General features: G+C 47.6%; 1 protein-coding gene across 2 annotated transcripts in view; it reads left to right on the top strand.

The window, feature by feature from the left end:
• The window catches only part of setd2 (SET domain containing 2, histone lysine methyltransferase), a 46,102-nt gene that overhangs the window by 19,091 nt on the left and 10,962 nt on the right, over positions 1-16,049 (top strand). The window contains exons 7-21 of one of the 2 annotated variants that reach the window (XM_031811794.1): positions 302-425; positions 695-772; positions 3,581-3,678; positions 4,406-4,556; positions 7,361-7,495; positions 9,219-9,347; positions 9,564-10,196; positions 10,263-10,946; positions 11,028-11,076; positions 11,222-11,540; positions 12,929-13,571; positions 13,828-14,034; positions 14,208-14,333; positions 14,747-14,895; positions 15,094-15,211. In XM_031811794.1, the coding sequence (XP_031667654.1) occupies positions 302-425; positions 695-772; positions 3,581-3,678; positions 4,406-4,556; positions 7,361-7,495; positions 9,219-9,347; positions 9,564-10,196; positions 10,263-10,946; positions 11,028-11,076; positions 11,222-11,540; positions 12,929-13,571; positions 13,828-14,034; positions 14,208-14,333; positions 14,747-14,895; positions 15,094-15,211 (3,643 nt within the window). Of the gene's footprint in view, positions 1-301; positions 426-694; positions 773-3,580; positions 3,679-4,405; positions 4,557-7,360; positions 7,496-9,218; positions 9,348-9,563; positions 10,947-11,027; positions 11,077-11,221; positions 11,541-12,928; positions 13,572-13,827; positions 14,035-14,207; positions 14,334-14,746; positions 14,896-15,093; positions 15,212-16,049 lie in introns of both variants that reach the window. The other variant, XM_031811793.1, reaches the window with a different exon arrangement.

The following is a 16,049-nucleotide window of genomic DNA, read 5'->3' as shown; positions in this document are numbered from 1 at the left end:
GGAGCCCTGTACTCCTTGATTCATAATAAAGTTATAACTAGCGCCCAGGGCTCGTTCTCAATAGATCTTAACCTGGATTCCTCGCATCCTATCTCTTCGCCTCCTCAACACACATAGGAGAGGAAGGTCTGAGAGAAACCCCTTGGACCTTCTCCAGTACGGTTGAGAAGGAGGTGTGGCGATAGGATGCGAGGAGTTGCGTAAAGACAAAATGAGATGGAGCCCTGGTCATTGTACTAAAAGCTGTACACAAAGGAGTCATGCTCACCTCACCCCCCCCCCCATTTTAATCACATTTCAGAAACACTTTTGTGCTGGAGTACTGTGGAGAGGTGTTGGACCACAAGGAGTTCAAGACACGGGTGAAAAAATACGCTAGCATGAAGAACATCCACTACTATTTCATGGCCTTGAAGAATAACGAGGTGAGACCACTGGAACGTTGACATGTCATCCACTGAACTCCTGAAACAGGAACAAGTATAGGCTGCGTCCAACATGGCTCCCTATTCCCTATAAAGTGCACTACCAGACCCCAACAAGTTTTAGGTGTGCATCCCAAATGACACCCTGATTTGGCTCTGGTCAAAAGTAGTGGCTATATAGGGTGCCATTTTGGGATGCACCAAGTGCTGTATTGTTTCCAACTGACAGGTAATGTTACCTGAAACTCCTTTCCTCTGTGTCTTCTCAGATCATAGATGCCACACTGAAGGGGAACTGCTCTCGCTTCATGAACCACAGCTGTGAGCCCAACTGTGAGACCCAGAAGGTATGTAGCCCAGGAGCCCCTTTCGGTATGTTTTATTTAACTAGGCAAGTCAGTTAGGAACATATTCTTATTTACAATGAGGAACAGTGGGTTAACTGCCTTGTTCAGGGGCAGAACGACAGATTTTTTTTTACCTTGTCAGCTCAGGGATTCGATCTAGCAACCTTTCGGTTACTGGCCCAATGCGCGAACAAACTAGGCTACCTGGTATCTGTCCAGTGTTTCCAGATTTCTATGAAATAGGATCTATAATTAGTTATAATATGAGTGAAATAGTTCATTACAATTTTTTGGAAGAAAAACTACGTTAAAAAGCAGCTTTTATATGTTTTTAATGGGGTGGGCTTACCCCAACAACGGGATGGGGTGGGCTTACCCCAACAACAGGATGGGGTGGGCTTACCCCAACAACAGGATGGGGTGGGCTTACCCCAACAACAGGATGGGGTGGGCTTACCCCAACAACAGGATGGGGTGGGCTTACCCCAACAACAGGATGGGGTGGGCTTACCCCAACAACAGGATGGGGTGGGCTTACCCCAACAACGGGATGGGGTGGGCTTACCCCAACAACAGGATGGGGTGGGCTTACCCCAACAACAGGATGGGGTGGGCTTACCCCAACAACAGGATGGGGTGGGCTTACCCCAACAACAGGATGGGGTGGGCTTACCCCAACAACGGGATGGGGTGGGCTTACCCCAACAACAGGATGGGGTGGGCTTACCCCAACAACAGGATGGGGTGGGCTTACCCCAACAACGGGATGGGGTGGGCTTACCCCAACAACGGGATGGGGTGGGCTTACCCCAACAACAGGATGGGGTGGGCTTACCCCAACAACAGGATGGGGTGGGCTTACCCCAACAACAGGATGGGGTGGGCTTACCCCAACAACGGGATGGGGTGGGCTTACCCCAACAACGGGATGGGGTGGGCTTACCCCAACAACGGGATGGGGTGGGCTTACCCCAACAACAGGATGGGGTGGGCTTACCCCAACAACGGGATGGGGTGGGCTTACCCCAACAACGGGATGGGGTGGGCTTACCCCAACAACGGGATGGGGTGGGCTTACCCCAACAACGGGATGGGGTGGGCTTACCCCCAACAACGGGATGGGGTGGGCTTACCCCCAACAACGGGATGGGGTGGGCTTACCCCAACAACGGGATGGGGTGGGCTTACCCCAACAACGGGATGGGGTGGGCTTACCCCCAACAACGGGATGGGGTGGGCTTACCCCCAACAACGGGATGGGGTGGGCTTACCCCAACAACGGGATGGGGTGGGCTTACCCCAACAACGGGATGGGGTGGGCTTACCCCCAACAACGGGATGGGGTGGGCTTACCCCCAACAACGGGATGGGGTGGGCTTACCCCAACAACGGGATGGGGTGGGCTTACCCCAACAACGGGATGGGGTGGGCTTACCCCAACAACGGGATGGGGTGGGCTTACCCCCAACAACGGGATGGGGTGGGCTTACCCCCAACAACGGGATGGGGTGGGCTTACCCCAACAACGGGATGGGGTGGGCTTACCCCAACAACGGGATGGGGTGGGCTTACCCCAACAACGGGATGGGGTGGGCTTACCCCAACAACGGGATGGGGTGGGCTTACCCCAACAACGGGATGGGGTGGGCTTACCCCCAACAACGGGATGGGGTGGGCTTACCCCCAACAACGGGATGGGGTGGGCTTACCCCAACAACGGGATGGGGTGGGCTTACCCCAACAACGGGATGGGGTGGGCTTACCCCAACAACGGGATGGGGTGGGCTTACCCCCAACAACGGGATGGATGGGGTGGGCTTACCCCCAACAACGGGATGGATGGGGTGGGCTTACCCCCAACAACGGGATGGATGGGGTGGGCTTACCCCCAACAACGGGATGGATGGGGTGGGCTTACCCCCAACAACGGGATGGATGGGGTGGGCTTACCCCCAACAACGGGATGGATGGGGTGGGCTTACCCCCAACAACGGGATGGATGGGGTGGGCTTACCCCCAACAACGGGATGGATGGGGTGGGCTTACCCCCAACAACGGGATGGATGGGGTGGGCTTACCCCCAACAACGGGATGGATGGGGTGGGCGTATACCGTCATGAATATTTTTATAGACAGTAAATAGCTGACTGGCCAGTTAGCCGCCTTGGCTAAAAACACGACCTTATCCTCTATATGCGGAAATAGCAAGCGTTTTTGAAAAGGTCTGTTTGATTTATAAGTTTGAGGTGGGGTTTATTTCTCTCTAATTGATGCTTCGGCCACATACAAGTATAGGACCGAGTCAACAACATTTATTTGCGTACGAGTTAACAGATTATGAGCATTTAAAAGTAAGAATTTCACTGGACAGTTCATTGTAAAATGTAAATGCATTTCATTCACTTGTCTTGGTTCAGAACCATATTTGCCTGTACTTCGCTCTACTTTTAGGCTGGTACCTTGTGCGTGTGTTCTCTTGTCAGCTCCATTGCTGCCGTTGTCAAGCCAAACATGACAATGAGCGACAAGAAGTTTGCATTCTAACACAGACTGGCACTGAGGCTACTTTATCAGTGAGCTGCGTCTCAGGCTGGGATTTTCATTTGACATTTGAGTCGTTTATCAGACGTTCTTATCCAGAGGGATTTACAATTAGTCATTCGTCTTAAGGTGGCTGGGTGAGACAACAGCACATCACGGTCATGACAAGTACACTTTCCCTCAACAAAGTATTTATCAGCAAAGTCAAAACCAAGTTTGTTTTATCCTGACCTCGCTAATGTTTCTTTCTTGGTTTCTGTATTTCAGTGGACTGTGAACGGCCAGCTGAGAGTTGGGTTCTTCACCTCCAAGACCGTCACAGCTGGTACAGAGCTTACCTTCGATTACCAGTTCCAGAGATATGGGTTAGTGTCTCTCTCCCTTCGATTACCAGTTCCAGAGATATGGGTTAGTGTCTCTCTCTCCCTTCGATTACCAGTTCCAGAGATATGGGTTAGTGTCTCTCTCTCCCTTCGATTACCAGTTCCAGGGATATGGGTTAGTGTCTCTGTCTCCCTTCGATTACCAGTTCCAGGGATATGGGTTAGTGTCTCTCTCTCCCTTCGATTACCAGTTCCAGGGATATGGGTTAGTGTCTCTCTCTCCTTTCGATTACCAGTTCCAGAGATATGGGTTAGTGTCTCTCTCTCCCTTCGATTACCAGTTCCAGAGATATGGGTTAGTGTCTCTCTCTCCCTTCGATTACCAGTTCCAGAGATATGGGTTAGTGTCTCTCTCTCCCTTCGATTACCAGTTCCAGAGATATGGGTTAGTGTCTCTCTCTCCCTTCGATTACCAGTTCCAGAGATATGGGTTAGTGTCTCTCTCTACTTTTGTCCCAAATGGCACCCTATTCCCTTTTTAGTGAGCTATTTTTGACCAAAACTCATAGGATGCCATTTAGGACGCAGATTCTCTCTTTGGATTTTAACTGTCTGTTGTAACATATCAATGTTTGTCTGTTCTAATACGTCTCCCTGCTGTTGTAGTCATTGACAACATAACGATACATTATGAAGCCCGTGTTGCTCTCTGGACCGACCACATAGCTATGGTGTAGTGTTTTTACTCCTTCTCCTCTGTACACGCCAGGAAAGAGGCCCAGAAGTGCTTCTGTGGGGCTCCCAGCTGCCGAGGCTTCCTGGGCGGGGAGAACAGGGTCAGTGTAAGAGCAGCGGCAGGGAAGATGAAGAAAGAGCGCCCTCGCAAGAAGGACACCTCCGTGAGCAATGCACTCACTACGGTGAGTGTTTGGGTCAGGTTTGGTAATGGCACTCCCCCCAAGAGTCCCAGGTTTTCCATAAATGCTGTTTTGGAAGATTCCTGGAATAAGTAGGACATCTGGGGAATCTTCAATACAAAGAAGTGATCAACATGTTGCGAACCTAGGACTGACTGTCTGAACAGCCATCACTTGAAAAGGTGTTGGGGAAGTGACCTGTTGTGGAGTTCATGTCTCTATCAACCATAGGGAATATTTAAAGGTCCAATGCACCTGTTTTTATCTCAATATCAAATCATTTCTGAGGTAACAATGAAATACCTTACTGTGATTGTTTTCAATTAAAATGGTCAAAAAAACTAACAATATATTCTTAGCGAAGAGCAATTACTCCAGCAAGAATGTAGCTAGGACTGTTTTTGTTTGGGAGTGGACTGAGTAGAGAGGAGAAGGTTTGGAACTCTTTCTTATTTGTCAGTTAACTAATTTACCGCCTGATGTCGTGTCACCCGGGAGGACAAACCATTATCCCACCAAGCTGGGCTGAAATTTCAGCCTTTTCAAACAGCTATTACACTAAAATGGCATTATCATCATTTGCACAGTATTATCCCAACCTCCTAGTGTGTAAATATAGAATTCAACTCATTTGAAATACAACTGCCGACGCTACAATCTGTTCTCTTCCCCTGCGATCTAGGTTTATGTGTTCTCACCCTGGTAGTTAGGATTCCACACTTTTTATTTGTTGTTGCTGTTGACCCATGCCATTGAGTTCATCTTTAAACTCAGGCCAATTGATTAACTACAGTGGCATGTAGTTATTTCATACCTCTGATCGGATGATCTGCTGAAACCCCCAGCAGCGATGAACTGTGTCTCAAATGGCACCCTATTCCCTATTTAGTGCACTACTTTTTTAACCAGGGCTCTGGTACAAAGTGTGCACTATATAGGGAATGGTGCCATTAGAGACGCTGACATGGTCCAGAGAGGCAGATAGGGGTCAGGTTTGTACTAGCTTTAGGCTAATTGTTCTGAGAGCTCCAGTGTCTTCTCCTTTCCATAAATAACACTGCTACTGAACACAAAAGGACTGGCAATTTTACCCCCCCCAATCACCATGAAAGCTGCTTCAGTTTTGCAGAGAAGTAGTAGTTTTGTCAGTTCTGTGTTTAGTACGTCGAATGGATTATCTGTGGTCTTGATAGAGCTACACTAACTTCTGCTGAGCGTGAGACTCTCCCATTCATGTTCAATGAAACCTTGGCATAGGAGGCTCAAGTGGCTCATTGTAAAAATTCGCTACGCTGTCCTATTGTCAAGAATTTGGCACGATTCAGGCCAGAGAACACTTGATAAAGTGGCTTATGCTCTGCTCACGCTGGCAAAAGCTACAAGTGTAGTAAAAAACGACTGTTTGTTACTGCTGATGCTGAGTGTTAATGCTGGTCTGTTACTGGTCAGTGTGTTAATGCTGGTCTGTTACTGGTCAGTGTGTTAATGCTGGTCTGTTACTGGTCAGTGTGTTAATGCTGGTCTGTTACTGGTCAGTGTGTTAATGCTGGTCTGTTGCTGGTCAGGGTGTTAATGCTGGTCTGTTACTGGTCAGGGTGTTAATGCTGGTCTGTTACTGGTCAGTGTGTTAATGCTGGTCTGTTACTGGTCAGTGTGTTAATGCTGGTCTGTTACTGGTCAGTGTGTTAATGCTGGTCTGTTGCTGGTCAGGGTGTTAATGCTGGTCTGTTACTGGTCAGTGTGTTAATGCTGGTCTGTTACTGGTCAGTGTGTTAATGCTGGTCTGTTACTGGTCAGGGTGTTAATGCTGGTCTGTTACTGGTCAGGGTGTTAATGCTGGTATGTTACTGGTCAGGGTGTTAATGCTGGTCTGTTACTGGTCAGGGTGTTAATGCTGGTCTGTTACTGGTCAGTGTGTTAATGCTGGTCTGTTACTGGTCAGTGTTAATGCTGGTCTGTTACTGCTCAGGGTGTTAATGCTGGCCTGGTACTGCTCAGGGTGTTAATGTTGGTCTGTTACTGCTCAGGGTGTTAATGCTGGCCTGTTACTGCTCAGGGTGTTATTGCTGGTCTGTTACTGCTCAGGGTGTTAATGTTGGTCTGTTACTGCTCAGGGTGTTAATGCAGGTCTGTTACTGGCCAGTGTTAATGCTGGTCTGTTACTGGTCAGTGTTAATGCTGGTCTGTAACTGGTCAGTGTTAATGCTGGTCTGTTAATGGTCAGTGTGTTAATGCTGGTCTGTTACTCCTCAGTGTGTTAATGCAGGTCTGTTACTGGCCAGTGTTAATGCTGGTCTGTTACTGGTCAGTGTTAATGCTGGTCTCTTACTGGTCAGTGTTAATGCTGGTCTCTTACTGCTCAGTGTGTTAATGCTGGTCTCTTACTGCTCAGTGTGTTAATGCTGGTCTCTTACTGCTCAGTGTGTTAATGCTGGTCTCTTACTGCTCAGTGTGTTAATGCTGGTCTGTTACTGCTCAGTGTGTTAATGCTGGTCTGTTACTACTCAGTGTGTTAATGCTAATGCTGGTCTGTTACTGGTCAGTGTGTTAATGCTGGTCTGTTACTGGTCAGTGTGTTAATGCTGGTCTCTTACTGGTCAGTGTGTTAATGCTGGTCTATTACTGGTCAGTGTTAATGCTGGTCTGTTACTGGTCAGTGTGTTAATGCTGGTCTGTTAATGCTCAGTGTGTTAAAGCTGGTCTCTTACTGGTCAGTGTGTTAATGCTAATGCTGGTCTGTTACTGGTCAGTGTTAATGCTGGTCTGTTAATGCTCAGTGTGTTAAAGCTGGTCTGCTGTGTCGCCAGGTGGACGAGGAACTAGAGGCTCTGCTGGAGAACGGGGAGGGTCTGTATGATGAGAAGGAGGTGGTGTCTCTCTGCAGGCTGATGGTCAGAGTGGAGACCATGGAGCAGAAACTCATCTGCCTCAAACTTATCCAAGTAAGCACACCTGACCCCCCACCACCAATGAACACTGGCTGTCTGGGATGGCCCTGGTCATTTATAGTGCGCTATACTTATAGATGTATATATTTATAGGCCCTGGTCATTTATAGTGCACTATACTTATAGATGTATATATTTATAGGCCCTGGTCATTTATAGTGCACTATACTTATAGATGTATATATTTATAGGCCCTGGTCATTTATAGTGCGCTATACTTATAGATGTATATATTTATAGGCCCTGGTCATTTATAGTGCACTATACTTATAGATGTATATATTTATAGGCCCTGGTCATTTATAGTGCGCTATACTTATAGATGTATATATTTATAGGCCCTGGTCATTTATAGTGCGCTATACTTATAGATGTATATATTTATAGGCCCTGGTCATTTATAGTGCACTATACTTATAGATGTATATATTTATAGGCCCTGGTCATTTATAGTGCGCTATACTTATAGATGTATATATTTATAGGCCCTGGTCATTTATAGTGCGCTATACTTATAGATGTATATATTTATAGGCCCTGGTCATTTATAGTGCACTATACTTATAGATGTATATATTTATAGGCCCTGGTCATTTATAGTGCACTATACTTATAGATGTATATATTTATAGGCCCTGGTCATTTATAGTGCGCTATACTTATAGATGTATATATTTATAGGCCCTGGTCATTTATAGTGCACTATACTTATAGATGTATATATTTATAGGCCCTGGTCATTTATAGTGCGCTATACTTATAGATGTATATATTTATAGGCCCTGGTCATTTATAGTGCGCTATACTTATAGATGTATATATTTATAGGCCCTGGTCATTTATAGTGCACTATACTTATAGATGTATATATTTATAGGCCCTGGTCATTTATAGTGCGCTATACTTATAGATGTATATATTTATAGGCCCTGGTCATTTATAGTGCGCTATACTTATAGATGTATATATTTATAGGCCCTGGTCATTTATAGTGCGCTATACTTATAGATGTATATATTTATAGGCCCTGGTCATTTATAGTGCACTATACTTATAGATGTATATATTTATAGGCCCTGGTCATTTATAGTGCGCTATACTTATAGATGTATATATTTATAGGCCCTGGTCATTTATAGTGCACTATACTTATAGATGTATATATTTATAGGCCCTGGTCATTTATAGTGCGCTATACTTATAGATGTATATATTTATAGGCCCTGGTCATTTATAGTGCGCTATACTTATAGATGTATATATTTATAGGCCCTGGTCATTTATAGTGCACTATACTTATAGATGTATATATTTATAGGCCCTGGTCATTTATAGTGCGCTATACTTATAGATGTATATATTTATAGGCCCTGGTCATTTATAGTGCACTATACTTATAGATGTATATATTTATAGGCCCTGGTCATTTATAGTGCGCTATACTTATAGATGTATATATTTATAGGCCCTGGTCATTTATAGTGCGCTATACTTATAGATGTATATATTTATAGGCCCTGGTCATTTGGGACCAACATTTTATTTCAGTTGCTTGTTTTATTTAGTTTTATTTATTTTGAATGTGACAAATAAAATGTGATTTAATAGGTTGTTATATTGTGTGGAGGATGTATTGTATTGGGGATGTCTGTGTACTGTGTTATTGTGTGGAGGGTTTCTCTACCATAATGTTGACTTGGTGGTTGTGTATGAACAGGATACCCAGAGCCCATCCTGTCTGAAGCAGTTCCTGGACCATCACGGTCTGTCTCTACTGTGGATCTTCATGGTGGAGCTCTCTGAAGCCAAGGGCAACAGTGTCAACAACATCAAACTGCAGTTTCAGGTGACAATTAAATCCGTTCGGGGTCAAAACATGTTTTTATATTTAATGTCGGTTGCTCATCCCTCACACTTGTGATCATGACAACCATGATCACTGAATCTATATGAGAATCCACTTCAGAATAAACCAATTCAGATTGTTTTAATTCAAAGGTTCTAGGAATATCAAAACAAGGTGTGTGTGTTGTTACCAACTGACTATTCCCTGTGTCTCCAGATCATGAAGACCCTGTCAGCGCTGCCTATCTCCACTAAGAACATGTTGGAGGAGAGTCATGTCCTGAGCCTCATCCAGCGCTGGGCCCAAACACACTCCCTCCCCCAGGCCCCCGGGGCTGAACAGGACGGCTACTCCAGTGAGAACATGTCTCGCGCCCAGACCCCTCTCAACACTCCCGACGGCTCCTCTGCCTCTGTCGCCAAACTGGGCCCTGAGTTGGACAGCGACACTCCCAAACGGGCCGTTTATCGTCGCCTCAAGATCAGCGAGAACAGCCTGGACAGCGCCATGTCGGACGCCAGCAAGGCCTCGGACGGTAAGGAGGAGGAAGAGGAGGATGAAGAGGAGATGGAGGACGAGGAGGTCTCGCCATCTGAGCCTCCAGTGGAGAGCAGTAAACGGTCCAAGACAGAGCTGATGGTTGAGGTCCAGGCTCAGACTCCCACAACAGAGGAGCTGCCAGAAGAGCCAGTCACAGAGCTGGTGGTTGAGGTCCAGGCTCAGACTCCCACAACAGAGGAGCTGACAGAAGAGCCAGTCACAGAGCTGGTGGTAGAGGTCCAGGCTCAGACTCCCACAACAGAGGAGCTGACAGAAGAGCCAGTCACAGAGCTGGTGGTTGAGGTCCAGGCTCAGACTCCCACAACAGAGGAGCTGACAGAAGAGCCAGTCACAGAGCTGGTGGTTGAGGTCCAGGCTCAGACTCTCACAACGGAGGAGCTGCCAGAAGAGCCAGTCACAGAGCTGAAGGAGACACCAGAGGAGGTGGTGGAGACCATGGAGATCACAGAACCCCAAGCGGAGAGCCAAGACGCTACAGATCAGGAGGAGGTGAATGAGAAGGGCGGTGACGAGGAGGTGAAAGACGAGTGGAGTGAGGGACAGAAGGAGAACAGAGAGGAGGAGGAGCAGCAGCAGGCAAGTCAGTCAGTGGAGGAGAGGGAGGTTGTGGCAGGAGAGCAGGCCAACGTGGAGGTCCAGGAATCATCACATATTCAGACGGAAGTTACTGAGACCCCTTCAGCGGAGCAGCCTGCCGAGGAGAAGGAAGAGGAGACCACCACAGCAGAGACTGGGACTGAAGATACAGAAAAGGCTCCAGGCAGCCAGGAACATCCAGGCCAGGTGGCCCCCGAGGGTCCCCTGGAGGTGGCCCCTGGCACTGAGGACGCTGCCCAGGTAGTGACCCCTGCTTCAGAGGCCCCTCCACCTCCCTCTCCGGTGGTCCCCGTGGAGCCTGCGGCGGTGGGGACGCCCTCGCAGGATGAGGAGGAGGGTGTGTCTGATGTAGAGAGCGAGAGGAGCCAGGAAGCCCTGCTCAGTGCTGTGGATATAGGAGACATGGCTGCTAGGCTGCTGGACAGCTGGAAGGACCTGAAGGCAAGGACAAACACTGATCAATAAATAAACACACACACACGCTGAGTTTATTGTTATTTACATGTGTGACTCATCCTTCAGGAGGTGTACAGGATCCCCAAGAAGAGCCAGGTGGAGAAAGAGATACACGGTAGGCCTCTGTCCCTCTCTCCTGCTCTTTCTCTCACCAGGTCTGTGTCCACACCTGTTACAGTGTCACGTTTTATTTTCAACAGTGCTGACAGCCTACCGTTGGTGTGAGGCTTTAACCTGTTTCCATTGTTCCACGTATACAGATCGTAGTCGAGACCGAGACGCTGCCCCGGCTCGCACCCCCTCCGGCAGCCGGGAACGTGAGAGGGAACGTGAGAGGGAGCGGGACAGGGAGAGGGACCGGGAACGAGATCGAGAACGAGAACGGGACAGGGAACGTGACCGGGAGAGAGAGAGAGAAAGGGACAGGGATTGGGAGAGAGACCGGGAGAGAGATAGAGAGAGAGACTGGGACAGAGACTCTGAGAAGACACCCCGCAGCACAGAGAGACGGCGGCGACGTGCCTCCACCTCCCCACCGCCCTCAGCATACGAGAGGAGCAGCAGGAGACAGGAGGACCGGTAGGACTGGCTGGAACACCAACATATAGACTGACATGTCCTTGGACTGTAGGACTGGCTGGAACACCAACATATAGACTGACTAGCTATGAATGATCACATGTCCTTAGACTGTAGGACTGAATGGAACACCAACATATAGACTGACTAGCTATGAATGATCACATGTCCTTGGACTGTAGGACTGGCTGGAACACCAACATATAGACTGACATGTCCTTGGACTGTAGGACTGGCTGGAACACCAACATATAGACTGACTAGCTATGAATGATCACATGTCCTTGGACTGGCTGGAACACCAACATATAGACTGACATGTCCTTGGACTGTAGGACTGGCTGGAACACCAACATATAGACTGACTAGCTATGAATGATCACATGTCCTTAGACTGTAGGACTGAATGGAACACCAACATATAGACTGACATGTCCTTGGACTGTAGGACTGGCTGGAACACCAACATATAGACTGACATGTCCTTGGACTGTAGGACTGGCTGGAACACCACCATATAGACTGACTAGCTATGATTGATCACATGTCCTTGGACTGTAGGACTGGCTGGAACACCAACATATAGACTGACTAGCTATGAATGATCACATGTCCTTGGACTGTAGGACTGGCTGGAACACCAACATATAGACTGACTAGCTATGAATGATCACATGTCCTTGGACTGTAGGACTGAATGGACTTTCTGAATCGTTCTAGAAAACTTCCACGCTTTTAGAAACAAAACTCTTGAGGACTTTAGGCTCCTTTTCAAATTGCACCCTTTTCCCAAAAGTAGTGTACTGAATAGGGTCCCATAGGGCTCTGGTTAAAAGTAGTGTACTGAATAGGGTCCCATAGGGCTCTGGTTAAAAGTAGTGTACTGAATATGGTCCCATAGGGCTCTGGTTAAAAGTAGTGTACTGAATAGGGTCTCATAGGGCACAGGGTAAAAGTAGTGTACTGAATAGGGTCCCATAGGGCTCTGGTTAAAAGTAGTGTACTGAATAGGGTCCCATAGGGCTCTGGTTAAAAGTAGTGTACTGAATAGGGTCCCATAGGGCTCTGGTTAAAAGTAGTGTACTGAATATGGTCCCATAGGGCTCTGGTTAAAAGTAGTGTACTGAATAGGGTCTCATAGGGCACAGGGTAAAAGTAGTGTACTGAATAGGGTCCCATAGGGCTCTGGTTAAAAGTAGTGTACTGAATAGGGTCCCATAGGGCTCTGGTTAAAAGTAGTGTACTGAATAGGGTCCCATAGGGCTCTGGTTAAAAGTAGTGTACTATATAGGGAGCCATTTGGGACGCATACCAAAACTGTTATTGACTTGTAGAAATGTCTGTTGTGTTGATCTCTGTAGACAGTAGTATTGACTGTGTGTTTCTAGGTTTGACCTGGCTAACAGCAGTAAGAAGACCCGTTCCATCACCAAGGAACGCACCAAGCTGTCCACAGAGGAGCGCAGGAAGCTGTTTGAGCAGGAGGTGGCCCAGCGCGAGGTCCAGAAACAACAACAGTTACAACAACATCAACAACAACAGTTACATCAACAACAACAGTTACAACAACATCAACAACAACAGTTACAACAACAACAGTTACAACAACAACATCAACAACGGCAGCAGCAGCTCCAGACTCTAGCCTACGATGCAGCCCTGACCTACAATACCAGCCCAGCTGGCTTCATCCACTACCCCCCTGGCTACCCCCTCCAGACCTACGTGGACCCCGTCAACCCCAACGCAGGCAAGGTGCTGCTGCCTACCCCTCCCGTGGAGCCCCTGGTCCCAGCCACTCTGGTCTTGGAGCAGACACCTCCCCAGGCTCTGATCACCGAGCTTGGCATGACCTCTCCCTCCTCTACCTCCCAGCCCCCTCCAGTCTCCAGCATCTCCCAACACATCCACCAACACACTACGCCTCTGGAGCTCCACCCCGGCACCGCCCAGCAGTATGCCCAGCAGCCCAGCGTGGCGGGCCAGGACCCGGGTGTAGGCGTGCTGTCAGCCGTGTCAGCGCCCCCTCAGGTGCTTTACTTTTTATATTTCTCATCATTTTAACAGGGTATTTAATTTTTTATTGTAAAGTGCCTTTCGGTGTTTTGAAAAGCAAATAAATTTAAATAACATTCATTATTATTCATGGCTCCAGAGTGCTGCCATTGGTCTCGTTTGGTCCCTTTGACTTGAATGTGCGAGTAAACAGTTTTAATTGGCCGCATCGGTGCAAGTTGCAAATTCCGTCTGGTCCCCTAACTCCAAACGTCCTATATTATTGTTGTAGGTGTCGGCAGGCCAGGGGAGTTACGCCACGCTGTGGGACCCTACCACCCAGCAGGCTGTGACGGTACAGACCCAGGTAGCACCACAGTACCAGGTTGTCCCAGCACCACCTCCCACCCAGACAGCCATCTACTACCAGGGCCAGCCCTGTCAGACCATCTACAGTATCCCCACGGCCTATCCACAGGCTAACACACCTGTCCTGCAGGTAGGCACACACACTGCACAGTGTCCATGAACACTCAACACATATCGCCCTTCGTAGATGGAGGCTTTCAAACAACGCATGGGAAAAAAGACCTGTTTCATGACTAGATCAGAAGGTCTCTCTCTGAGTATCTGTATGATCTCTGTGTGATCTGTCAACCCTGTTCTGGCCAGGCCTACGCTGATCCGGCTGCCAACTACCTCCATGGTCAGCCGGTGTACACAGGTCACCAGCAAGGAGTGGTGGTTCAGCAGGGGGGTACGGTCACTACCATCGTCACCTCACAGACTGTCCAGCAGGTAAGGCCTCTAGCCAGACCCAGACGCATGAACACTGAGGAAATATATGCATTAATCGTTGTCCATAGTTGTCTGTTAAAACTTCACACAAAGTCAATGACTTTCAGACTAGTTGCAGACTCACAATCGACATGTTGCGCATCCTCTCGGTTGTCCGTCATCCGTCAGCGGATGACTCCGTTGAAAAAAACAAAAACATTGTCTCACTACCTCATACACCAAATCTGTCTGGCCGTACCCTTCCCCAAGCTACCACAAGGGGGAGGCAGTGTATCAACGTGATGGTCGTCTTGATTCTTGTCCAGCGGTTTCATACCGTGTTTTTTATCATGATGAAGGCCTCATAAACAGTTGTTTTCTAACCACTAGAGGAGACTTCCTGTCTTTTCACCTACCTCTTTTCCTCTGTGCAGGAGATGCCCAACACTCTGTTAGTCCCCAACAGTATGATAGACCTGCCCCCTCCCTCTCCTCCCAAACCCAAAACCATTGTCCTGCCCCCCAGCTGGAAAGTAGCACGGGACGGAGAGGGAAAGATCTACTATTATCACGTCATCACCAGGTAGGCTGCCTGTCTCTGCCCCGGGTCTCTGCCCCGGGTCTCTGCCCCGGGTCTCTGCCCGTCTGGTTTTGTGACTGTGTGTGTATCTGTCAGCTTGTTGGTCTGACTGCACATGTCTGACTAACTCTGTGTGTCTGGCTGCGTTTGTCTGCCTGGGATTGTGTGTCTTACTGTGTATCTAACCCCTCCCTCCTACAGGCAGACTCAGTGGGATCCTCCCAGCAGCTGGGACGGGGTCAGTGAAGACTCTCACAGCTTAGACCACGAGGCTGAGATGGACCTGGGGACGCCCACCTACGACGAGAACCCCTCCAAGGTGACCTTTGACCCTGAAAACACACAGGCCAAGGCCTTTCAAATGCATCCTTCCTTCCTTGATATAATCACTAGCTAGGTTTCCAATTGGTGACAGATATCCAATTGGTGACAGAGTCCATCCAATTGGTGACGAATATTCTAAAATCTGCATAAAAACCATTGTGTATTTTCCCTCCAGAGATGTTTCCATCAAATTGACTTGTTGCAGATGAAAGGCTGTGTGATGACGGTGCACATGCAATACTTTTTGCGGTTTTAAATCCAAGTTAAATGGGTTTCCGTCTCATTTTCAACTCTATTGATGGTTTTAAATCCAAGTTAAATGGGTTTCCGTCTCATTTTCAACTCTATTGATGGTTTTAAATCCAAGCTAATTGGGTTTCCGTCTCATTTTCAACTCTATTGATGGTTTTAAATCCAAGTTAAATGGGTTTCCGTCTCATTTTCAACTCTATTGATGGTTTTAAATCCAAGTTAATTGGGTTTCCGTCTCATTTTCAACTCTATTGATGGTTTTAAATCCAAGTTAATTGGGTTTCCGTCTCATTTTCAACTCTATTGATGGTTTTAAATCCAAGTTAAATGGGTTTCCGTCTCATTTTCAACCCTATTGATGGTTTTCTCTGGATGTTTAATGGAAAGGAGCATCAAGCTCATCACCCTGTGAAGTGAATCATTTATTTCATATGCAGCCTAATAAACTGCAGGCGTTCCTGACCAGTCGTAGTGGGAGGACCACACAACATGTCATCGCATGACTCCAAGTTTACTTCCATATAATGGTTATTATATCAATATTTGAGCATAAAAGCATTTCTGAAGACATTTCTCGCGTT

This window comes from Oncorhynchus kisutch, unplaced genomic scaffold (assembly GCF_002021735.2).
Source record: "Oncorhynchus kisutch isolate 150728-3 unplaced genomic scaffold, Okis_V2 Okis02a-Okis13b_hom, whole genome shotgun sequence".
Lineage (NCBI taxonomy): Eukaryota > Metazoa > Chordata > Actinopteri > Salmoniformes > Salmonidae > Oncorhynchus > Oncorhynchus kisutch.
Note: the sequence above shows the minus strand (reverse complement) of the source record. Positions and strands in the feature narration are given on the sequence as shown.